The following is a 24,957-nucleotide window of genomic DNA, read 5'->3' on the forward strand; positions in this document are numbered from 1 at the left end:
TCTGCTCCCCACCAGGGGTTGGGGAATATCAACACCAGGATCTGTAGCCTTGGTGGGCCCTGTTGCCTGAGGTGGTCGCCTCACCTTGCCTCATAGGTAGGTCGGCTCTGTGACCCATACACAAAACAGCCCTGTGCAGCCACCTGCATTTTGCTCCACCTGCAAAGCTGCCCCAAAACAGCTGGACACCACTCTGCTACTGAAGTTTTCTCTTTCTCCCCTCTTCCTAGTGCATCTTTATGTCCGCATCTGGCAAGTGACATGACGAAGCTGGCCTGGGCTCCAAGCCCTTACCTATCTTTGCCGTTCTGGATGGAGTTCTGGCCCAAACTGGCCCGGTCCAGCATGGGGGAATTGCGGCTCCGGTTTGTGCTGGTTGAGAGGACGCTGTTCTGCAGAGGGGTAGAGACACCGAGTGAGCACAAGCCATTCACTGCCCACGCTTCAGAGAAAGAGAAAGGGAGTGAAGCGGCTCCAGCCTGCTGCTTCTGCAGAGACTACCTGAGCTGGGCTACCTGAGTCAGCACCCAGGTCTCCCAGAGAGTCATAACATAGGGATAGAGGAAGCTGCCTTACACAAGAGAGACGTGTAAGGGTCCATCAAGCTCAGTGTTTCCCAAACTTGGGTCTCTAGCTGTTTTTGGACTACAATTCCCATCATCCCTAGATAGCAGGACCAGTGGTCAGGGATGATGGGAATTGTAGTCCAAAGGCAGCTGGAGACCCAAGTTTGGAAAATACTGATCTAGCTCAGTATATTGTCTACCCTGTCAGCAGCTCTCAAGAGGCTGCAAGGGAGGCAGGGGATCTTTCCCAAGCCTACCTGGAGATACCAGGGATTGAACCTGGGACCTTCTGCATGCAGTACATATGTTCTACCACTTATTGGCCCTTTCCCCCAAAACAGGAGGCTGCCTTATACTGAGAATGACCTACTGAGGTCCATCTAGCTCAGTATTGTCTAGAATTCTCCAGAGTTTCAGACCAGGAGTCATTCCCAGTTCTGCCCGGAGATGCTGTACTTTCCCCAAACTTTAATTCTGCACCCCCTCTTTTTTGTGGTCTTCCAATCCTCAAACTCCTCCTCTAAACTCTAAGAAGCATGCCCTGGTTCCCTTCACCCCCGCTGACAGCTGAACAGAACCTCTGTGTTCAGAGGCAGGATTCATTTGAGGGCCAGCTCCTGGGAAGCAGCTCCTCGTGTGCTGTAATGGCACGTTCCCCCCCCCCCCGCTGCAGCAACCCTCTGACCCGGAAGCGCAGCTCCCTGCGTCATAAACATGAAGAGGCCACAACAAGACAAGAGTCCCTCCCCACCTGCCCCAGAGCAAGAAAGGACTAACTGTGGAAGGTGTGGGGGTGCTCTTCTTCCTCTCGAGGCTGGGCAGGGGGCTGGCAGGCACTTTCACCGTGCTGCTGGCCTTGTTGCGCCCAGCCTCCCGCTCCTCTTCAGGCCGCTTGTTCTCTGCATTGGCTGCCTGTGTTTTCTTGGAGTACGAGGAGGATGTTGGGATGGTGGGTACTGTGGTGGGAAGAAGAGAGGGCCAGGGAGTGGGGGAAGAGAGAAGAAGAGTCAGCGTGGTGAGGTCTGGTTTGGGGAAGGGATACCCAGCAAGGGGAAGCTTGTGTTTTCTGGGCAGCACCCTGTTTCACAGGTGTGGAAGGAAGGAAGGAAGGAAGGAAGGAAGGAAGGAAGGAAGGAAGGAAGGAAGGAATCTCTCTTCTAAGGAGTCAATGAGCAACTGGAAAATTCCCTGCACCCCAATGCGGGGAGAGGGAGATTAAAAACCGTCAGGAGTTTTAAATAACCTGCATGGCTGCAGTCATGAGCTACATAAAGCAGGAGGGAAAATATAACCGTGTAATTAAAAACACACACACAAACATCCCAGTTTAGTTTTCCAGCTCTCGTTGCTGGATCTCGGAATCTTAGTCCCCGCAGTGCCTGGTGAATGTTGTAAAATAGCCCGTACGGATGCACATTCCCCATCTCACATCAAAAAAATTATGCCTCCTTGTTGAATAGGCAGACCCAGTCAGATGAGCAGAGTAGTAACAGTAGTAGTAGAAGTAGCAGTAGTAATAATTGTAATACAGTGGAACATCAGGTTTTGAACATCTCTGTTGACGAACGTTTCGAAACTCGAACACTGAAAACCCGGAAGTAGCTGCTTCCGTATTCGAACATGCCTCAGAAGATGAACTTCTGAGGCAGCTTCCGTATTGATTTTTCTGTTTTGAGACTTCTGTTTTGAGTTTTCGAACATTTTGGAATTCAAACGTTCTTCCGGAACCGATTACGTTTAAAAACCGAGGTTCCACTGTAATGGCAGGGAAGCCTCACTGTGGTCCCCCCTGAGCAAGAAATGTGGTGGTGGTGGGATGACTCACCCTGGTCGCTTAAGCGGCGTTGCTTGGGGTTGGCTGATACACTGCGCTGTACCTTGTGCGACGGGGAGGGGGCGGTGCTGTTGGCAAGTTCGGGTTGGGTCCGTGGCTTCAGGGTAATGCTATCGTTGTCAAGCTGGAAGAGATCAGGCAGGAGCACGAGGGCGGGGGGAGAAGAGGCTCACTCAGTGGGTGAAGCTCTGACCCAGGCATTCCATTCATGTAATCATTTATTTATATCAGAGATGAAGAACATACACACATTATTTATATGATCTCTACTCTTGGCTGAGGAAGAGGAGAATAGGAGTTCTTAACAGTTGCTGCTGGAGGGTGAAAATAGAAATTGGGGTGTGCTTGTGAACATTCCGAGATACAAAGCGCAGTCCCTCCTTGAGCCAAACTGCAGCCTGCCCACCACCCTGCCCTGCTCAACAGCCAAATGAATGTGGCAGAACAGATTATACCATTTCAGGCTCAAGGAAGAGATACGTATTTTGGAGGATCCTCTGTGCTAAAAAAAACAACAAAAAATCCTAGGAGAAAGATCCTAACCCAGCCTGCTCACTTTGTGATACATTATTTTTTAAAAAAAACAAAGATCACTGCGAGCAAAAATTTAAGGGGCATTTGAAAAAAGCCATCACCCAACTGCAGACTGAAATAGTGCAGTTCATTCTGCATCCGGTGTTGGGAACCTCCGGCCCTCCAGAGGTTGCTGAACTACAACTCTCGTCAGCCCTAGCCATTGGCCATGCTCGCTGGTGCCGAGGCAAGTTGCAGTTCTGCAACCTCTGGAGGGCCAGAGGTTCCCCCAATCAGGTGTGTTCATGGCAATGTATCTAATTTCAGGTGGTCTCCAGTGGTATTAAGCTTGCTCTTAAATTCTGTTCAACTGGTACCCCCAACAACGCTACAATATAGGTTTCAGATGCAAAGCCACTGGAAGTCTGCACACCTCAACAGACGAGGTTGCCATAAACTCCAACAACAAGCCTCTTCGTGGTTCAATGGGTTAGGGCTTTTGGCTGTTAACCAGAAGGTTGGTGGTTTGAGCCCATCCAGGGATGGCTGTGGGCAGGATTCCTGCACTGCAGGGGATTGGTTTAGATGACTCTCAGGGCCCCTTCCAATGCTACGATTCTATGATTCTAAGCAATCAACAGGGAAGGCAGGCATCTAGTAGAGGCTGGTTTATCAGGGCGACTGGGGCACCACCCACCAACCTTAGCCTGCCCACAGCCAGCCTGCTCTTGGCTGCCTTCCTACCGACAACCAGTCCAGATGGTGCCACCGCCTGCTGACTTCCTCCTCCTTGGTCTCGATGCTGTCCTTGCGGGACTCGGCAGGGAGGAGGAGGAGGATGGTGACCCAAGTAGAATTTGACGGCTCCGCCAGTCACTGACTCTGCCTCCACCTCCTGTTGTCCTCTCTACCTTCCGCCCTGCCAGTCCCAGGGGGCACCAACCTCTGCCGCAGACACCCAAAGGGACAGATTCAGAACTGTGCTTTTGCACTTGGGAGTTTCACGCCAGTGCCTTTCCACTGATGGAGCTTCAATGGGGAAGTGCTACCGCTGAAGACATGCGAACACCCAGATGTTTGCAGCTCAGTCCCTCAAACGGAAGCCACATACGCACACAAACAGACAAGGAACTCACCTCTGAATTTTTGTATCCTAGCAGCAGATATGTAGCCATGACTTCGTTATACTTCTGGCTGACTAAGGAGTCCTGGATTTCCTCCCGGGTATATCCCATGGATATCATGAGTTCTGCAGGACAACGGAAGGGAGCACGCACACACAGGGAAAGGAGAGAGACGGTCAGAGCGCCTTGAAGGGTGAATAAATAAATAAAACTGTGTTTAAAAGATGCATGGAGGGAGGGAGGGAAATCTGTGGGTGGCCCTGCAGGGAAACGATAGCCAAGCGCTTGCCCGGGAAGATCTTGCGCAGCAGCAAGTCACCATTGCAGGGCCACCCAATCACCCACCCCGCCTCAGTGACACACCTGTCCGCCGGGGATCCTTGTAGTCGGGCAGAGGCTCCACGTAAGGCTTCAGTTCATCGTCTTCGTGACCCACATTCATCCAGCGGTCTTTCATGATTTGCTATGGAGAGGGGAAGGGGAAACGTTGGCTCAGTATGTGGGGGGGGGTGGCGGTGACAATAGCGCAGAGGAGTGCTTTCTTCCTTTTTAATGTTTCGGCGAGGATGGTCCCAGTTGCGTAGCTGGAAGAGTTTCCTATAGGAAAACTGCAACCACTTGTGCAAAATGCAGGCTCTGCACACACCTCTCTCCCCAATGTTCACAGCAAGCTCCCAACTGTGAGGAGATCTGGCCCACCTCTCCCTCTCTCCGCAAGTCTGGGTAATGCAATCCATGTCGCCACCCAAGCCCATGATTAATTCGTGAAAGACCATGGCATAATCAGCAAGCTCTCCCAGCTAGTGTACATAATAAAACTGCAAATAACTAAAAAAAATCAAAAAAAATCTATGAAAACATGTAAGCATGAAATAATTATAATTAGAAATAAAAATCAGATAGGCTTTTATGAATATAGGTAACTAAATTAGATGTCTGGTTAGGATTGCTAAAATTAAAAAAAAAGGTTTCAGCAGGCAACTAAATATATATACAGCAAAGGTGTCTGCCTAATATCAATCTTCCTTTCTCTGCTTCTTCACTTTATCTGATGAGCTTTATGAGTTGCTGTCTTTGTGGATTTTGATATTTTTGGCTTTTTTATTATGCTGGGCTTTTTTGGCGGTTGTCTGATGTCTTGTGCAGATTTGGATTTTCTTGGGCAATACCCAACTACGTCAGACTCAGAGTAAACCCACTGAGTTAATGAAGTCCAGTGATTTCAATGGGTCTACTCAAAGTATGACTGACAATGAATATTGCCCATTGTACATATACTCTATTGTTGCAAGTCACTCTTATTTGGGGGTGGGGTGGGGATAGAGATTTTTATAATGAATGAATGAAATAGGTTATTTTATTCTATAAACAAGGTGTAGGCAAGCTTTGGCTCTCCATATGTCACTGAACTACAACTCCCATCACAGAGGTTCCCCACACCTGCTACACACAAACCAAACCAGGAAGAAAAACCATGCAATTTGCACCGTTGACTGGAAACCCCAGCTTGCTGCTCCAGTGATCTGCCAAGACCTTCTCCTTGCCTCTCGCATGAAATCAACACAGCACCCTCCCTCTGTGTATCACGGAGAATGGAGGGGTGTGTGTGTGTGTGTGTGTGTGTGTGTGTGTGTGTGTGTGTTCATGCGTGTGTCTTGCCTTGTCTCCGCCCACACCCGAGCACAAACCCAAGTGCCCCCCTTAATGCACTCTTCCCTGCACTTCCCCTTCTGCATCCCTGAAGCCCACAGTTAAAATTGTTGCTTGCAGGCAGAGAGCAGCAGGGGCCATGGCATTCCAGCACCAGACAGCAAGGAACTTCCCTCTCCTATTCAAGAGAATGGCTGGCGGGGCTTCTTAATTACTTGCCTACGCAGAAAGGCAGTTTCGGATGGCAGGGGGCACTGCAGCCCAGCCAGACAAAGGCAGGAGCCAACCGCTGGGAAATGAACCAGGCCCTCTTCACGCTAGCACTGGAGGCAAGGAAAACCGCCTTTTGGAAAATAAAACTAAAAACAAACAAGACCGCACACTGCTTGCAAGGACAGGGCTTTCCTACCAGCATGGACTTGGATACGCCTTCTAAAAACTGAGACAGCGCTGGCACAATTCTAAGACTTAAAAACCAAGGTCAAAACCTGGATGCAGAGTTGGTTAAGCAACTGCCCAAAATACACTTGCTTAACCAAATACTGTCAAAGGGTACATTCACACATTACGTTTTCCGTATACACCGAAAGTGGTTTTGTTATTTTTGTTTCCAAGAGCGCAAACTGAAAAGCATTAACGGGTGAATGAAGCATAAGTATTTGGGAAAGGATCTCATCAGAGAGAGAAAGGGAGGGAATCTCTTAAAGGCATCCAAAGAAGGAAGTCTTCACAAACTTCTCAGAATTTTATTTTATTTTTGGGGGTGGGGTGGGGAGGCAGAGCAGGAGGGAATGGGTTCCATGAGGGGGGTCTAGCCAAAACTACTGATTTAAGGCAAAGACAGCACATATTTTGCATTCAATAAGTCCTCTCATGTCCCTGGCATCCAAACCCCAGTGTTGTCCCAGGAGGACTGATTCAGATAGCTCACAAATCACCCCACTTGGGGGAGGGAGCCCTCAGCAACCCACTACTGCACCATCTTGGCTCTCCCATCACCCTCAAACTCTAGGGATGAGTCCCTTGTAACATCTCTTGCTCAGCAGCTGCCCAGCAGCATGTGGCCACAGAATCGTGCCCCAGTTCTAGATAGCTTTAATCGGAGTGGGGAACCACTAGAAGGCTGTGTCAGCCTTCTAAAGTTTTGGGATTGACTCTGGCCCTTAGCTGAGGCAGCATCTTCCATAGCTCAGTCAGCAGAGTCCACCGGGAGCTGCCCAGGGACCTGTCTTGCCCTGTATGGAAAACTGCTACCACTTCACCAGTGAGAACAAGCTAGGTCTCAGGTTTCGTCCCTGGCAACTCTGGACAGAACTGGGAAAGACTCCTAGTCTGAAACCTTGGGAGAGGTTCTGCCAGTCTGTAGAGACAATACTGAACTTGACGGCTCAATGGTCCGCTTTGGAAGAAGGCACCTTCCTATGACTAGATGGCACGACAGCAGGAGCTCCAAAATGATGGGTGGTGTGGTGTACGATTCCACAAGCGGATGCTGGCCTCCCTCCTGCCCAGCCCACCTGGTCCCCGGTCCTGTCTCCTCACCTCTAAAGTGCCTCTCTTGCTAGGGTTGAGGATGAGGAATTTTTTCAGCAGGTTCTCACAGTCCGTGGACATGTAGAAGGGGATCCGGTACTTCCCCCTCAAGACCCGTTCTCGCAGCTCCTGCAGAGGGAAAGGGGAGGGAATGAGCAGCAATTCCGCACGTAACTCAATTGCAGATGCAGGGGAGCCTTTGACCCTCCGGATGTTGCAGAACAACAATACGCATTGGCTACAGCAAGCATGGCCAGTGACCAAGAGAGATAGCTCAGCAACATCTGGAGAGCAAAAGGCTCCCTATACCTGTTCTAAGGGAAGATGCCCTGATCCTAACACACACATGCACAGAAGGGAGTGGAGATACTGGAAGGCCCTGAAGCCTTTGGCCGGCTCTGGTCCATTGCCAAGGCAACTTCTTCCACAGCTCAGTCTGACTGACACAACTGGGAATCCACAGAGGTTGTTCCCTCAATACTGGGACAGCCAGCCTCAAGTCGCAATTGTGCTGCCAACCCCTTGAAGCTGTAAACCATCTCCTCACCCTCCACAACTCCCTTACCTTGAGGTTCTGCCCATCAAAGGGCAGGGAGCCGCTGACCAGTGTGTAAAGGATAACCCCTAGGCTCCAGACGTCCACCTCGGGGCCGTCGTACTTCTTGCCCTGGAAAAGCTCAGGGGCAGCGTACGGGGGGCTCCCGCAGAAGGTGTCAAGCTTGTTGCCAAACGTGAACTCGTTGCTGAAACCGAAGTCTGCAATTTTAATGTTCATGTCGGCATCTAAGAGCAGGTTCTCTGCCTGCAAAGGGAGGCGAAAGGCAAGTCAGGCTGGGGAAGCCAACGGGCCAACAACACCATGTTTTACCTCCAACGGGAAATCCAGCATTTGCACAGGGTAAACACAGAGCTTTACAAGAGCATTTTCAGCATTTATACTCACCTTCAAGTCTCTATGTACAATGAATTTTTGGTGACAGTACTGCACAGCAGAAACTATCTGGAAGACAAGAGGACAGAGAGGTCAGGGGGGAGGTTTGTGTTGCTTCATGACACACGCAATCCAGATGCAGTGCCCTTTAATCACAGTCCCCAGAAATGCAGGAATCGATTTTCTGCAATGTATCCCCATATGCCTGTGGGCTGTGTGTGAATAATAGAACTGCTGGGGGGCGGGGGGGTGGAATTACATGGATCTTCACCACAGAAAGCATCAAGCCCCACTTTCATATTTGCTGGGCAGCTGCTGGGGCCCTATAAACACTGTTTGCTTCCCGCAGTTCAAGAAGGGTGCAGCACCAACCTGTCGGAATTTTGCCCGTGCTTCTTTCTCTTTCATTCTTCCATGGGCTACTAAATAGTCGAACACCTCACCTGCAGGGGGCGCAAGAGGGAAGCATAATGTTATGTGGGAGTTCCGCTGAAACTCTGACGCTGAGCTTGTGTGTGTGCTGAGGTTGTGTGTGGGGGATGTCAGAGGAAAGGACTTAGAACACTGCCCTCCATCCTGTGCCTCCTCCACCCTCATTTTTTGCCATCACCGAGAATAACAAAACTCAGGAGCAGATTCCACTTGGGCCTGGAGGAGCAGAGCACACCAGTCCAGCTGTACTTTTCAGAAGTCTCAGCCACTTCTCTCACCATAGCTCAGTAGTAGAACACTTGCTTGACATGAACAAGACCCTGGATTCAATCCCAGTCATTGCCACTTGTGTGTGTGTGTGTGTGTGTGTGTGTGTGTGTGTGTGTGTGTTTTGAAGGATCAGATTAGTGATGGGGAAGCCTCTGCTCTGTTACAGACCCTAGAGCAGGCATCCCCAAACTCAGCCCTCCAGCTGTTTTGGGACTACAACTCCCATCATCCCCAGCTAACAGGACCAGTGGTCAGGGATGATGGGAACTGTAGTCCCAAAACAGCTTGAGGGCAGAGTTTGGGGGTGCCTGCCCTAGTGAAATGCTGTTCAGAGTACTGGGATAGACAGATAAATACCAGGCCAGGCTGTGTTCTAAGGAAGGGACAAGAGCTCAGTGGCAGGTTCAACCCTCATTATCTCCAATTAAATAGGAAGGCAGCAGGTGATGGGGAAGGACCTTTCTTTGCACGAGACAACTGGAGAACCACTGCCAGTCAGAGAGCAAGATTCACCTAATGAGTTCTCCCAGTGGAAACCCTGAGCAATGGTTTGCACAATGGGGCTTCCCCCCATCTCCTCCCCCATGCACCCCTGAAATTGGCTTGGGGTGGGGGTCAGACAAAACCCCAGACCAGCATATGGGGAGCGGGGAGGAGAGGGAAGGTGGTTCTGTCTGGCAAGCTGACATGATTATGCTGACAGAGTGACTGGAAATTCCTCCCACAGTTGACTGTGCTGGATGAACAAATAGCTTGGCATAGTATTGGGCAGTTACCTATGTTCCAAAGAAGGAAGCAGCATTCACCGGCTTGGCATGCAGTAGATCCCAGGTTCAAAGTATCAGGTAAAGGGAGAGACACTTTTTCTCTGCCAGGGACCCTGCACTGGACTAGACAGCCCCACATAGTCGAGGCTGGTATAAGGCAGCTTCCTATATTACAATGAGTCTTTCCATAAGTCACTACAGCTTCATCTTGAAAGAGAGCCATGCCCCACGGATGGCTGTCTCCAGGCACTGCCTGCCTGGTGAGTAGGATGCGTTCCGTCCATCTCCTGCAATTGTCTAGGGCCCACCAGTAATGGCAATGGCATTTCTAAAGGCCTTTGTGTTTCCCGACAGACCGCGTGACATTTGCACAAAACTGGCAAGATTGCCTCCAGAGATTCAGAGCCTGCTTAAAAAAAAAAAAAGGGCAACCCTTAAACTCAGCAAAGCCGCTGTCAAGAGTCACCAGGGGGTGGGGGAAGAAAGAGGAGGGAGATAAAACTTACCTACAGATAGGCACTTTCAAAAAACCCCTCTAAGATGTGGTATTTAGAACATTTACAGGCACACCTCGGAGATGTTGCGGGTTTGGTTCCAGACCGCCGCAATGAAGCAAATATCGCAATAAAGTGAGCCACACAATTTTGTTTCCCAGGGCATACAAAACTTATGACTACACTATACTGCAGTCTATTAAGCCAGGTCCACCTGACTGCAGTGGCGGGACGGGGAAAACCCATCTCCAGCCCTAGCCAGCTCCACTCCCATGGCCAGGAGAGGGGCGACAGCGGCAGGGGGCTTCCTTCTCCTGGAAGCAGCCAAGCTGCCTGTAGCTGTGCCTGAAATAAGCTGCAATAAGTGCAATAAGATGAGGTGTGCCTGCATGTACTTACTGTACTAAATGGCATACAACACTATCAGTGCACACCTTGCTGTCTATGGGAAAAAAGCCCCCTTGTGAGCCACTGCCGGTTAAGTAGATGGTCCTGAGCTAAGATGGGTCACTGACCTGACTCAGTGCACCTTCCATTCTATAACTAGTATGTCACAGGATACATGTCTCACCTCCCAAATTATGTGATGAGGGAGAAGGTGAAGCTAGCTGTGACCCCACCCTGTGATTCTCCTTCTGTCTCTGGAGCCGAAAGGGGAGAACTGGGAGAAGAATGTGACAGATCTAGGGATATATCTCATTCTTCATTTAAAGAGCTCAGGAGAAGCCCCTCCATTCTATCCTCCTGACAACCCTATGAGGTAGGTCAGAGAGAGTATGTGTGTGTGAGAAAGAGCCTGGTCACCCAATGAGCTTCCTGGCTGAGTGAGGATTTGAACCTTGGTCACCCCAGTCTGACAATTGAAACCAAATATGCCATTGTTCTTAAACCTGGGCCCCCAAATGCTGTTAACCTACAACTCCCATAATCCCTGACCACCGGGTTAAACTGGATGAGGACGATGGAAGCCGCAGTCCAGCACAATCTGGGGAAAGTAAGCTACGAATATATTGAAATACACCACATAGACTCTCGGAATAAGGTTCCCCACAACGTGTCTTTCAAAGAGGCTTCAGATCAAACACTCACCCCCACTGGCATACTCCATGACGAGGTACAGTGTCTTCTCTGTCTCTATTACTTCAAATAATTTAACTGCAAGACAAGAGGACAGAAGATTTTTAAGGGCGGGGAAGGCGGAGGCAGACTACAAAAAATTACAAAAGGCTCAGAGAGAAAGTGCTCTTCCTCTCTCCTGCGTGATGAAATGGCCTGGCAGTTCGTTCAGTGAGGACAAAGAGGGAGCACTCCTGAACATTAGAGGTAATTAATGTGTGGAATTCACTGCCGCATGACGAAGCAGCAACAGCCGCTCACTTAAAGGCTTTCAGAAGAATTGCCACAGAGGTAGGAAAGCCTCAGGGACTCTCTCTCAATTACCCTTTTGGAAATTAAGTGCCTTACAGGTCAGAATATACTGTTTAAGTACATCAAAATCCAGTGGCAAAAGGGAGGGGAAGGGGGAATGGAAGGGGGCTCACCTATATTAGGATGATTCAAAACCTTCATTATTCGCACTTCCCGGAAGAGCTGCAGAAACAGAAGAGCAGAGCAGAAACAGAAGGATCAATGCAGGTGGATTTACACAGGCACAAACAGTCCTATGCCCCTTAGCTTAAGTCTTTCCCAACCTGGCAGCTGCCTGATGCTGTGGAGTACAACTTGCATCAGCCCCAGATTGGCAAAAGCCTGGCTTAAAGACATCTGGGGCAACTGGCCGGATGCTCCAACCTTGCAGGAAGTGGCTGAATGGGGTGGTCTTTGGAGGTCCGTTCTACACTCCAAAAAACTGCCAAATATCACATTCTCCAAAACCTCAAGCTTGGTCAGAACCTGCCCTCCCTCCCACAACCTTGCCCCAATCTTTGTTCTCCTTGGATTAGACATTTTTTAAGGATAATGTGTTACAGTAATCTGTTAATTAAAAAAAGGCAATCCGATTGCCTGCAATGAGCCTGGGTAATAAGCCGCTAATAATTGAGCCGGAGGGATATGTGGGGGTGGCGAACACACAGCTCTCCCCCAGCCCTGCCCGGCATCGGCTTGAGACAGGAGATTGAAGGGGCCAGGTTCAAACTCAACACAGTTATGATAAATAAGGAGTGTAACTTCCCTATAATATTTCCTTTATTTATAAAAGGATGTGGCGGGGGGTGGGGAGAAAAGGGTTTTCTGCTCAGGATCTGGTTGGCGAACGTCAGGCAGTTGGCTCTGCAGCCCTAAAGGGCGGGTCTCCTGTGACACTTCATCTCCTTAGCGCAAGGAACAGATGCTTGGGCTGATGCAGGAGGGAAGACCCCCACCCTCCCAAGCCCAGGAGCAGCTGTTCAGAAAAATAAATCCCTTTGCTGCCGGGGGAAAAAACACCACTACCAGCTCACAGCTCAGATCCTGCCTTGGTCCAGAAGCTGGAGGCAGATGGATATTCCAGCTGCCAGCTTCTACCCCCGCCCCAGTTCCTAACCCGTGTGCCTAGATGTTGAGGACTCTGACATGTGAGGGAAGGACAAGATAGTGATGGGCTCTGAAGATGAAAAACCACCCCAATCTTGGGGAGGGGTCAGCACCCTGCTCTGCCCTGACTCCCAGTATAGCTCCACCTCAATCCTGCAACCTTGAGGGCTGCATTTTAGCTTCCATGCTCTTGGATGGAGTTGCAGAGCACACACAGGCTAAAAAAACCCACACAGCATAGTTGGGGGAAGGAGGAACCCTACAAGCACGCTGGCTGCATGAGTAGTTTCTGCAAGACCCTAGACACTGCCTGCCTGGCCCTGCTGGATTTCCAATGATTCAGTTCCCTCAGCTTTGAGTCCACAGCAATTAAGTAGCTGGTGAGATCCCCAATGACCATTCCTGGGAAGAGCTCTATAAATTACTTCTGAAACCAAGAAGGCGAGGAGGAGGCGTCTGGGAGATATGGCAAAGCTGGCAGCCCACTAGACAGGCAGATGTCTGCCCAGTCTACCAGCAAGGAGGCTTCTGGGCCAGGCGCACCGGATGCCCAACCAATGTAAGCAGAAAGCACTTTTGGCTCAAGAAGGGGATGCAGCTGACAGGTGTTGACAGAGCATTGCACATACGAGACGTTTTCCCGATTGGCTGAAACCTGGCCACTTGGGTGGGGCCTGTGGCACTGAGATAGAGGATTATGAATGAGGAGAGGAACAGATGAAGACCCCTACCGGACCAGGACAAAGACCCATCTCAGCACTCTGTTCTTAAAGCGGCCAACCACAAGCAAGACCCTAGTAAAACAACGACTCTCCCCACTTATGATTCTCAGCAACCGGTTGCCTCTGAGAGTGGAGAGAGAGAGAGAACACAGCCGTTGTGGCCAGCAGCCACTGACAGAAGCCTTACCCTCCAGGATTTTGTCTAACTTGAACAACACTTTGCCTAAGGCCCAGCATAAGCACTAGCTCCACACTCTTCCTCCACCCACCTGGGCAGTTGCAATGATGCCTTTCAAGGCACCTCCCGGTCTGCAGAGCAGCACTGTGGGGGAATGACTGGCATGTTTGCAAGATGGTTCCTAACCAGCGAGAGGTTAACCACAGGAAGGCCTGAACTGTTTCAAGTGAGCCCACACCAGTGCAAACAGGAACTGCCCTCCTGGGCAGCCATCCTCTCTCAAGTACATTGAGCATGCTGGTCCCCATCCATCATCCTGAGGAAGAAAGCTATAAAGGGTTTCTTTCGGGGGAAGGCTTTTGAGAAAAACCCATTGCAGCTGACTGAGAGAGGGAGAGAAGGGATTTATCTTTGCAGCAACATTCCTTCCTCTCGTGGAGGAGTCCATGTGCTTGTGACACCTACGCAGTCCAGGCGCCTGCGGTGGGAACAGCAGAAGGAACATTTGGGAAGCAACATGGGGACGGCTACCTTGCTACCAACAGAGCAGCATGCTAGAAAGAAAGAAAGAAAGAAAGAAAGAAAGAAAGAAAGAAAGAAAGAAAGAAAGCTGCCATGTCCAGCCTTCAGTAATGCATCTCTCTCCTGTGCTGGCTGAGGGAGTGAGAGCAAATCATTCACCTGAAGCAGGGATGGTTTGGGCCGAGAAGCAGGCAAAATCCTGCAAAATTGAAAGGGCCATCATGTTACCTTGCAGATCTCAATGGACAGCAGAGTAGATTATAAATATTTTAAAGGAACAAGTAAGAAGATATGCAACTTAATGTCTCTTTATTTTTCATTACTGAGTCTTATTACACAAAATGCCCTTTTCAGACAAAATATGGTATAGTTTGTCCCATCCTAGGCTGGGTGGTAGGTGGGACAGAGATCAAGACAAAAGCAGGGAAGAAATGGAGAGAGAGGGGTGTCTGCAATTGATTCAGGAACATAATCTTATTATTGATTTTATAATGTGAACCTCCATGGTATTTTTTTCTTAATGTTGGTGGTCTAGAATTTTTTGCAAGCAATTGGTAATAGCAACACAAGTGTCAGGATAAGGGGCAGTGAACTATACTGAGTGAACTATACTGACCCACAGCCCAGCCACTAGCTTTGGGTGCACTCTGTGAACTAGAAGGGATAAACAACCTTTTTTAAGACATAGGGAGAAGAGAGGAAGCAAAAATCCTCAGAATAACAGCACTTCACATGGGGAGGCCATGCTCTGAAGTTTACAATACAGCTGCCACTAGAAACCTAAAGCCTCAACTAATACCCCAGAGTTATTCTCAGCAGGACACTTCCAAGCACTGGGATCGGCATGCAATGCTCATAAATTTGGTCACTGGGGAAGGCTGGGAGAAAAACCTTTGACCCTCCTGGAGTTTATTCTCCCTGCAATGTTTCTGCTGCTTCAAGTTTGCTCTCAATTGCAGCCACAGCATATGGGGTTGGTCACTTTGTGGCCTCTTTTAGCTGTTGCGAGGACCAGCCTCTTGTGGATAGAACGGGCTTCTCTTGGCAAGCCAGCCACCACCATGAAGCCTCCAAAGCAGAACCAAACTGCTCAAGGGAAGCAATTCCAAGCTGGTCTGCTGCCGGGGAAAGAGAGGTCAAGCCCCACCTTCAGCCACCAGCAAGCTGAAAGGCAGTGCTGAAAGCTTCAGCAGGTGGGAAGGCAACGCAAAGCAATCTGGGCTGGAGAGGGAAGCTTCTGCTCTGAGATCCAGGGAGCTGCTGCAGAAACAGAAAACCCAGCTGGCTCGCTCAGCCTTTTGTTTACAAGGCCGCGTCAGCAGCTGCTGCTGCTACTGCCAAGCAGAGTCACAGTGGGACTGGCTGGCTGTGTCAGCCCCGGAAACAAACAGGACCCAAAGTCCAACTGGCTCTGCGGTCATCACTTTAGCCACTGGCTGCTGCTGCTGACAGGTGCAATGTCTGCAGGTTGTGCGCAAACCACTGTGGGGACACGGGGAGGCTAATATCGGGTCTCAGCCAGACACAAGCCCAACTCTGATGAGAGGTGGGGGATTATATCAAAGGGCAGCCAAGTAGAGGAGGAGGAGCTAAGATGCTTCTCTGGGCTGACAAAGGGTCAGATGGAGAGAAAGGAGGGGAGGGGAGGTGGAGGAGGACAGATCAGTCTGCGCTGAATTGCTTGCTCTCTGGCCTTACCTTTTATCAGGCTGAACAGTTTTCCCCAATGCAGGGAGGAGGAGGGAAAAAGGTAAACAGCGCCTCTGCCATCTGTACAGGGCTAAATGTTTTGATATAGGGTGGAGATGTGTAACCTCTGCCCCCAATTAAGCCCACCAGACAACCCCATATGGCCCACCAGGCTCTTTTGGCCAAGTCAGACTCACCTGGCCTAAGCATGACACCATATGTGATGCCAAGTTCAGGGCTAGCAAAGATGTGGGGTGATAGGGATCCAGCCCAGCAGATATGGGGCAATGCTGTCAGGGGGTGCCTAGTCTTGGGTGTGGGAGCTTCACTGCCCTGGGCAAAGAATCATGAAGGAGAGAGGGCAGTGGCGTAGCGTGGGTTGTCAGTACCCGGGGCAAGTAATTTGCGCCCCCTAACCCGTGGATTTTAGCACTCGAGTGTGAGCGCGCCCCCCCCCCCGATGTTGCGGCCGGCCCCCCTGCACCCCCCACGCTACGCCACTGGGGCTGGGGGCGAGCGAAGGAGCCAAGGACCCCCCCCAAAGGCTCAGCAGGAATTTATTAAATTTATTATTTGCGGAGCCCGCGTAGGCTGAGGCACCCGAAGCCTCCTCCCCTCGGGCGCCTCCCCGCCCCCCCTCTCCTTGGGCTGTAGGTGGAGCCCGCGCTCCGAGGCGCTCCAGATCCGGGCTTGGCAAGCGCCTCTCCTCCTCCTGGCCGGGTTCGGGGGCTTCCAGCCGCGCTCCGTCCTCGCCTGCCCCCCCCCCCCCGCGGCTGAGACTTGCGCTGAGAGCCGGAGCCAGCCGCCAGGAGACCCTCGCCCGCCCGCCGGCTTCCTCTCAGAGGGTTTTGGGGAGCGCAGGGCGCGGCGAGGCCCCTCGGAGCTCTCCTCCCTCCCAGTCGGCAGAAGCAGCCGCCGCCTGCGCCCGTGCCCGGCTGCTCCTCCTGCGAGCAGTGAGTGGAGCGCAGCTGCAGCGGCGGCGGGGGGCGCGCGCGTGCTAGGGCGCAAGGCTGGCGGTGGCGGCGGGGAGCCCGGCGGAGGAAGGAACTTGTCCCTTCCCTCTGGACTCGCGCCCCCCCCCCAGATGTTGCGCCCGGTGCGGCCGGCACCCCTGGCACCCCCCACGCTACGCCACTGAGAGAGGGAGAGGATGCAGGAAGCATGCTGAAGGCAAGGAAGAAGAAAAAAAGAACGAAGTGGGTCTGGACAGCTGGGAGAAGGGAAAGGGAATCCTAGGTTGTCAGCAGATCACCAATTTCAGGACTGGACATTCCCCAGAGACAGGATGTTTATGCAGAGCTCCAAGCTTTGGACATTTTCACATGTATCTCTCATCTCTCCTCTATTTCTCCCTGGATTCTTCTACTCCAGTACTCCTTTCCAAAGCTGTCCAATAGCCAATGGCAGTCAGAGCCTCCAATGCTCAGCCACTCTGTGACATCATGGAAACCTCAATGACAGAGACTTCATCAAACACCAAACCAGTATGAAATCTTTTTGTGCATTTACAAACAAATACAAAGTCCCTACTTTCTCAGTATGTGGAACAAGGAGTGAGCAGCTTCACAAGAGCAAACCCAATGAGATAGCAAAAGCGTGCCACACAATCCTACAATGACCCTCAGTTAAGTGTATAAAAATCAAAACTACCCACACACTCCTTACCTTCTGTAAGCTGGAGGAGTTCAGCTGCGTCTTATCAATTATTTTCACAGCCACCTGGATGGAAGGACACAAAGAACGGTCATGTTATCTGTCTTCTTAACTGATGTAAAGGATGCATATTAGGTGACCTGGGCATTTGCTAATTCTCGATGGTACAACACCATTGCCCCCCCCAGCCAGGTATGTGAGCTGTAAGCGTGTATCTGAACACAGGGGCTTCTTTGAAGCATCCCTAGCTTTTTAAAAAAGAATTTTAAGAACCCAAGTTACTCTGGAAGCTCATTTCTGGACACAGGTCACGTGTAACAGTAATGCTATCAGAGTGGGGCTAATCATTCAGGAGGCTGGCTATTAACCCTGATTGCAAATGTTTTCCACGGTTTTGGGGTCTTAGTGCAGAATGTTGGTAGCTGCTTCAGGACCAGGTCAGCACACTGCATGGCCACCTGGGCTTGGTTCAGAGATGGAATCAGTAAAGTGTTTGTTTGATTACTTATTCCTATTTATTACTTTTCTTATACCTCCTGTCCTCTCCAAGACCGAAGGTCAGCAGCAAGCTTTTTTGCAGGCAGAGATTTAAACCCAAACCCTGTAGCTACAAGGACACAGTGCTTCTTCATATTTACACAGCATTTTCCCTGAGCGTTCAAGAGTGCTTTCGCATGCAACATTGCATCAGCAATAGCACAATTGTGCCCATGATGCAGAGGAGTGCGGCTGACTTAAAGCCATCTCAGGGGTTTGTGGCCAAGGCAACATTTGATCCAGGTCCTCACACCCTCAGCCATGACATCACATTGGCCCTAACATGGGCAGTTCCATCTAGGAGGGGAAATCATTCTGCAATGACTGTTTCAAGCCTAAAGCAGACACACACACACACACACACACACAGAGAGAGAGAGAGAGAGAGAGAGAGAGAGAGAGAGAGAGAGAGAAGGCTCATGGTGCATTCCGCTGCAGTTTCCCCAGACACTGTGCTAATAAGACACTCTGGGAGATGTATTGTCTTGAGTGGGTGGATGTTCAAAACACTCCCCATTACACCACTTGCTAAATGGCTGCCTGCACAGCTATTGCTCTCTAGGCAGGCTGTTACAAGGACGGGCAATTAAGACACAAGGCAGAAGCTGGGCGGCAGCATACAAGCTATATCCTTCCATCTTGACGTCTCTCAAGTCCAGGGTCCTGCCATGGATGTTCAAATAGATGGGCCTTGCGTCAGCCAGCAAGGGCAATTCTTACATTTACAAAACAGAAATGCCTGCATCTCCTGGCAGACAACAATGTCTGAACCTGCTGCCAGTCAGTGTAGTCAGTACTGAGCTACATGGGCCAACGGTCTGACTCAGTACGAGGCAGCTTCCTATGGCGCTCATAGGTCAAACATGCCACAATCCTATATAATTTCAATTAGTTGGGTTTGGGGATGGTGTGTGAGTGAGCATTAAGAGAAACATAGCCAGCAACCCGCAAAACAAGAGATGGAACCAGGCCAGCTGCAACTCCAGTCGATCGGAACAAGGCTGGTAATTGCAGCTCTTGTCAAGTGGCAGGGAATGATTGTAACGAGCACAGGGACTCAAAGCAATATCAGTGCTCCAGTTTCCCCTGGCAAGCTCACACCCCTGCATTTAAAAGACTTCTGATTCCACTTCATGGAATCCCTAATCATGCACCACAAAAAAAATAAAATCAAAATTAAAAATTAAAAACCCTGAAAGTCAATTAAAATGCATGTGCAAAGCTAGCTGATTAGGGATAGTTTACTCTAAAACACAACCTTTCACATTTTTAACAGAATTCTGCGCTCCTGTGACAAAACACCGAGCAGTGGTGATGGGGGGGGGGGGGTGTAAGGAGGAAGATGCAATGTGAAAGATGCACAGGAGTAACAGACAGTCGTGCAAATTACAGAAATGACAGGCCCTTTGCAACCACTGCCCTGCAGGCATTTTAAAGTACCTCCATAAATAGAGGACTAAAAGCCTGGTTTTTTTTAGAGAGAGAGAGAGATTCTGGCAAATGCTACACCTAGGAAAAAAATTCAGGAGGAACAGCATTCCATGACGCTAGGGCAAGAGGCGTGACAAAGTCACTAGTTAAAAGAGCCCTGTTAGGTACGAAACTAGGCGCCCCAGTGTAACTTCAGAGCTGTATCAGACATGACCAGTCAGTTGTGGAAAGCTCTGATCAGCAACTAGAATTTCTCAAAAGCTGCTTTAAGATGGGAATGAGGAAGCGGATGCACCTACAACTCACTCCCCCTTAAAGAAGGGGTGGGTGGGTGGGTGGCTGTTTGGCACCAGGAACTGCAGGAATCTAACTGGGAAGCTCCAAAAGTTGAATATCTGTGGTTTCACTCACCGCTAAGACTTTAAGCCAACAGAAAGCCTTTAGGGTTATAGCCAATGGAAATTAATTGATCTAAGTTCATCATGTCCATTAATCTCAATGGGTCAACTCTGAATACAACAAACACTGAATACAATCTTTAATCTGAGGCCTAGTCTACACATGCAGCAGAATATGACCACTGATTCATCTGGCTCAGAATCAAGCCATGGTGTTCCAGGGTTTTGGACAGGAATATTTACTAGCAATGCCAGGTACTGAATCTGGGAGCTTCTGCATGAAAAGCATGTGCTCTGTCACTGAGCTATGGCCCTTCCCTTAATAATCAGGAGCAGCCAAACATCTCAGGCTTCCTCCTCTCCAAAGCTTGGGGCCTGGTGCTTAGTCTAAGCTACAATTCGCCTAATGAAGCCATTTGGCTTCTTCCTTATTTCCCATCAGGCTTCCCGCAGCCTGCCCTTCCTGCCTGTTACATCAGTGAGTGCCTGTCCTGGCAGGAAAGGTGCCAGTATGGCCCTTATTGCATGCTATGTGCGAAAACCCAGCCAGAAGGGGAAAGAACTGGCTATTCCTCACACAGAGCCTTCCATATGTATGGCACCGAGTCGCCAGGGTCCTCAGACAAGAATGCAGGACGTGATTTAGTAGAGGAAGAACAAACAAGGTGGTCAGGTCAGCTTCAGCCAAGCCACTCCTGCTCTCTTCAGTGGAAGCAGGTATTTCCCTCAAGGATCCTCATCAGAGAATTGCCTGCAGCATGTGCTTACAAGCTTCCAGGAAGCTGAGTTCGGCTGCTTGGAAAAATAACCCAGAGTCCAGAAAACTGTCTGCCCCACAGACAGTTGATGAGCAGTGGGAAGGGGGGACTGCTAACTCTCCCCACACTGGCTGAAATACTCAGGAGGAGAAGGTAGAGAGCACCTGAAAGCCTTGCAAATGGAAAAGCTGGCTTTCCCCCCCAAGGTTGCATGTTTGTTCCTCAGAACTAGCCCTGGAAAAAGCTTGGGGTGTGTGGTATGTTCAAAGTGCTTCACTAACAGAAGGGAGTGTGGTACAGTAGACGCAGCATGCCAATGTCTCAAGAGGAAAACCAGTACAGGCTATTTTGGTACAATGACTTTGGTGTGGTTCAGAGTGGAGTGGGGTTCTCATTTGGACAGGCACTTCAGTGGCCGGAGATAAAGATTTTATTTCAGTCATATGTTTTTACTGCTAAAATGTGGTTTTAGAAACAAAACAAAATCCATACGCAGTGAGAGAGAATATTTGGTTTTTTTAAGATGCAATGTACTGGCTTTAAACCTAAGAATGACAATGAGATTTTGACTTGTGCTATTGGGCTTTCCTGTCTCCTCCTCTTACTGCTGCAGCTACGAATGCCACCCCAACCCACCCAGCTGCTTCTGAAGGTTAGGGGACCTCTTCAGAGTTGAAGAATGGTGGAGCAGAGACAGTGACAACTGACCCCGCTGACTAACTGCACCTTATGCTCGTTCAAGAGGCTCTTGGGGGCCAAGCCGCAGTGCTTATAAAGGTCATCTGCCCAGAGCCCTTGTGGATAGGAAGGATTATAAATCAATTTATACATGACTCAACAAGCAAAGGGCCCTTTACATATATTACTATGCAGTGAGTGCTGATGCAGCACAGCAGCTAAGGATGGGAGATATATCCACTTAAATCTCATCAAACTCACTAGGTGGCTCACTAGGCCACCCCCTCTCAGCCTCAACCATTCCATCTTTTTTCAGTTAATAACACTGTGCTACCTTACAGGCTTGTTATGTGGACTGAAATAATGTGAGGCAAGTTCTTTCAACACTCAAAAAGGCACCACAAAAGTGTTAATTATTACTGGTGGTGCAGAACTAGCTCTCCTGAGAACCTTGGCTTTTGTTGTTGCTGTTACAAGAGAGGCTTATTTGTAAAGCAAAGTTACTAGTCCTCAAGGTTATGGAGGTGTGACAAACACACATTTTGTGTGCGTCTCCCCACTTCCCTTCTTAACCTTTCTACTTCTTACCCGTTCACTCCAGGTATTCATCGGCCTGTCCCTCTCCTACTTCTGCACCCCAGCTGAGCCTAGAAACTCCAAGCCCAACACTAAGAACTATGATAATCAGATCTGATTGTGCTTTAACCTAAACCACCGAGACAGGACACAGAAGCCAGCTTTTCTGGTTGGAGAATTTGATTTCCCCACATCTCTCTTTTTAAAAGCATTGTTAGTTGGACAACTAGACTCTCATTCCCTCACATCTTTGGAGGTTGCCTGCATAAGCAAAAGACCCCCGCTGCTCTTGCTTCCCCTCTCTCACCTCTTTCCCTGTCAGGACATGCCGTGCCAGTTTGACCTTGGCGAAGTTGCCCTTCCCAATCGTCTTCAACAAGCGGTAGTTCCCAATGTGTGGCTGCTCATCAGCGGAGGTAACTGGGCCGCGGCCTCGTAGCATGTTGGACTTTGTGTTGGGCTTGGACTCCGGATGTCCCAAGGCCGGCTGAGAAGAAATTAAAAAAACAAAAAGTTTGGTTTCTGCAATGTCTAAGCAGTTCTATTCAGTGTCAAAGTTCCCCATTTCCCACTTTCCATTCCCATTCTGCAATGAGAGACAGACAGAATGTCACCCAGTACCTAGTAACAAATACTTATAAACAGCAGTCCTTCAAAAACACCACAAAAGTTACTAGTCTACAAGAATGTGGAGAAATTGCTCAGTCTGTGCAATGTATATACTGTGTTGCAAAATTTATTAGGCGCATAATTTGTACTTTAAAAATCCATAAAGTAGACACAACCCTACCCTCTATCACCCTACAAAACCTCCCCCATTAACCAAAGCTGCCCACAGTATATTTAATGAGATGACCAGCTGGGCAGCTGAAAAGTAGCATCCAGGGGTGATACCCCAACTCAAAACTCTAGCTGGGAAAAGATCCAGGATGCTATCAGTTCGAGGAAGGGAGCACAGCTGCTGTATAGGCTGACTGCTTGGACCTCTTTGTGGATCACAGCTCAAAACAGCCATTTCCAACACACCCTCAGGCAGATACAGGCTGACTGAGGATCTAGGATCTTATTTGCAGGGTTTATGGAAAGCCAAAGAGCAGAGCATGCTCAGAAATTCAAGGGATGCCTCACCCAGTTGTTGTTTAAACATGCAGTTGAGGCCACATCCCCTAAGGAAATGACACTGCCCACTTTACCTTGCTTATCACATTCACCCTGCCATAATCATCCCCAATTCACACATAGGGAAATAAAACTGAGAACATGCAAATTTGGTTCAGGCCATTCAAAGGCATAGCTGTGAACCAGAAGTATCTGAGCTGCGGCTCCCATTTTCTAATATATCACAGATGGAGAAGCTGTGGCCATCCAGATGACGCTGAACTGCAACTCCCATCAGTCCCAGGCAGCATAGCCAATGGTGAGGGATGATAGGGCCTGTAGTCCAGCAACACTGGGAGGGCCACAGGCTCCCTATCCCTAGGCTATTTTACTTTATATATTTGAAGGATTTATCAGCCCGTCCTTCATCAGTACAGATACCAGGGCAGAGTTCGCACAAAATTTATAACCAGCATACAGCGATAACAAACCAAGCTTAGCATCATAGGAAGCTGCCTTATACAGAGTCAGACCACTGGTCCATGTACAGTCAGTACTGTCTACACTGATTGGCAGCAGCTTTCCAGGATTTCAGGGAGGGGACACTCTCAGACCTACTTGGAGATCCCAGGGACTGAACCTTGGACCATGTGCCAGATGCTCTACCACTGAGCTATGACCCGCCCACAAAAGTACAGTGGTGCCTCGCAAGACGAAATTAATTCGTTCCGCGAGTTTTGTCGTCTTGCGATTTTTTCCGTCTTGCGAAGCACGGTGTCGGGAAAGTTTTGGAAAAGCTTCAAAAATCACCAAAGTCTTTAAAAACCTCAAAAAAGGCTACCACACCTCATTCTATGAGTTGCTCCTCGAAGTCAAGTCGCAACTGTATTAACGGTGTTAAGAAAAAGGAAACAAACTTGCAAGACGTTTTTGTCTTGCGAAGCAAGCCCATAGGGAAAATCGTCTTGCGAAGCAGCTCAAAAAACAAAAAACCCTTTCGTCTAGCGAGTTTTTTGTCTTGCGAGGCATTCGTCTTGCGAGGTACCACTGTAAACTAAGATTCTAGTCTTCGTGGGTCTGAATGGAGGACTGTATTATACTGGAACCTAGGAAACTGACATATCTTGAGTCAGACCACTGTTCCACCAAGCTCAGCATTGCCTATGCTGACTGGCAAAAGGATCTTCAAAGTGTTATCTCGATGTCAAAATAACTATGTTAGTGTTTGCAAGAGGATGGGATTCCACAAGAGGCGCCAACACAGAGAAGGCTCTGTAAAGCAAGTTTTCCTAGGAGAGGAACATGGAGAAGTGCCTCCACACATCCAATTAACAAAGCAAGAGAAGTAAAAAGAAAAGGAGAGATAGTCCTAAGGAGCTTGCAGTCAAAACAATCTTCGCTCCCATCTATTCCACCTACCAATCTCCTCCCCAATCCTATTTCTGAATCTGTCCTCAAAACTGAAACCCCCAGAGCTCCATCTCTGGATGGCCTTGCCAACCACAACTTTGGGTCCGGAGCCCACCATGAAAGCACTTGCTTGCAACATCTCCCAAGCTAATTTTATCTCACACAAGGGCAGAAGTTCGCTTTTTGGGGTGGGTGGGTGGTTTTTTAAAAACCCACCACATTAAAAGAAAAGAGTTCAAAGACAATCAATAGAATTACAAAAATCAACAGTACTTTATATGAGTGTGTTTGATTCCTTCCATTTTTTGTCATCCTATGTGAAGCCACTGGCACAGGGCATTTGTTTGCACTCTTCCTAGCAAGAGGAAACAGAGCTCTGTTTGCACTCCACTGACTGCAAGAAGTATTCCTGACTTGACAGTGACCAGAGAGGACAGCCCTAGCTGCAGCAAGTAGCAGGGAGCACAAAGACTCACCCAGACTTGACAACATGAATGTTGACTGAGGACAGCATCTCACAACACTTCAGGGTGGGGTGTGTGTGTTGGTTTTTTAAAGTGGTTACAGGATAATTGGACTATGACTTAAAAGTGCCTGATTGAGACCAGGCTGAACATGCCCACAACATTCCCACTGGCCAGATTTTCAACCCGTTTAAAAATCATGACCACTGAAATGC

The 24,957-nt window shown here is 49.4% G+C and overlaps 1 protein-coding gene across 15 annotated transcripts in view; it reads right to left on the reverse strand.

The window, feature by feature from the left end:
- Positions 1-24,957, reverse strand: part of MARK2 (microtubule affinity regulating kinase 2) — a 110,619-nt gene that overhangs the window by 13,196 nt on the left and 72,466 nt on the right. For 9 of the 15 annotated variants that reach the window (XM_077920148.1, XM_077920144.1, XM_077920139.1 and 6 more), the window contains 13 exons: positions 22,078-22,257; positions 17,405-17,458; positions 11,656-11,704; positions 11,204-11,269; positions 8,524-8,594; positions 8,164-8,220; positions 7,786-8,022; positions 7,230-7,349; positions 4,401-4,500; positions 4,050-4,222; positions 2,392-2,524; positions 1,344-1,522; positions 295-392 (listed from right to left, as the gene is read on the reverse strand). In XM_077920148.1, coding sequence (XP_077776274.1) covers positions 295-392; positions 1,344-1,522; positions 2,392-2,524; positions 4,050-4,222; positions 4,401-4,500; positions 7,230-7,349; positions 7,786-8,022; positions 8,164-8,220; positions 8,524-8,594; positions 11,204-11,269; positions 11,656-11,704; positions 17,405-17,458; positions 22,078-22,257 — 1,517 coding nt within the window. The remainder of the gene's footprint in view (positions 1-294; positions 393-1,343; positions 1,523-2,391; positions 2,525-4,049; positions 4,223-4,400; positions 4,501-7,229; positions 7,350-7,785; positions 8,023-8,163; positions 8,221-8,523; positions 8,595-11,203; positions 11,270-11,655; positions 11,705-17,404; positions 17,459-22,077; positions 22,258-24,957) is intronic. The other 6 variants (XM_028711274.2, XM_028711273.2, XM_028711271.2 and 3 more) reach the window with 1 other exon arrangement.

This window comes from Podarcis muralis, chromosome 16 (genome assembly GCF_964188315.1).
Source record: "Podarcis muralis chromosome 16, rPodMur119.hap1.1, whole genome shotgun sequence".
NCBI classification, from domain to species: Eukaryota; Metazoa; Chordata; class Lepidosauria; order Squamata; family Lacertidae; genus Podarcis; species Podarcis muralis.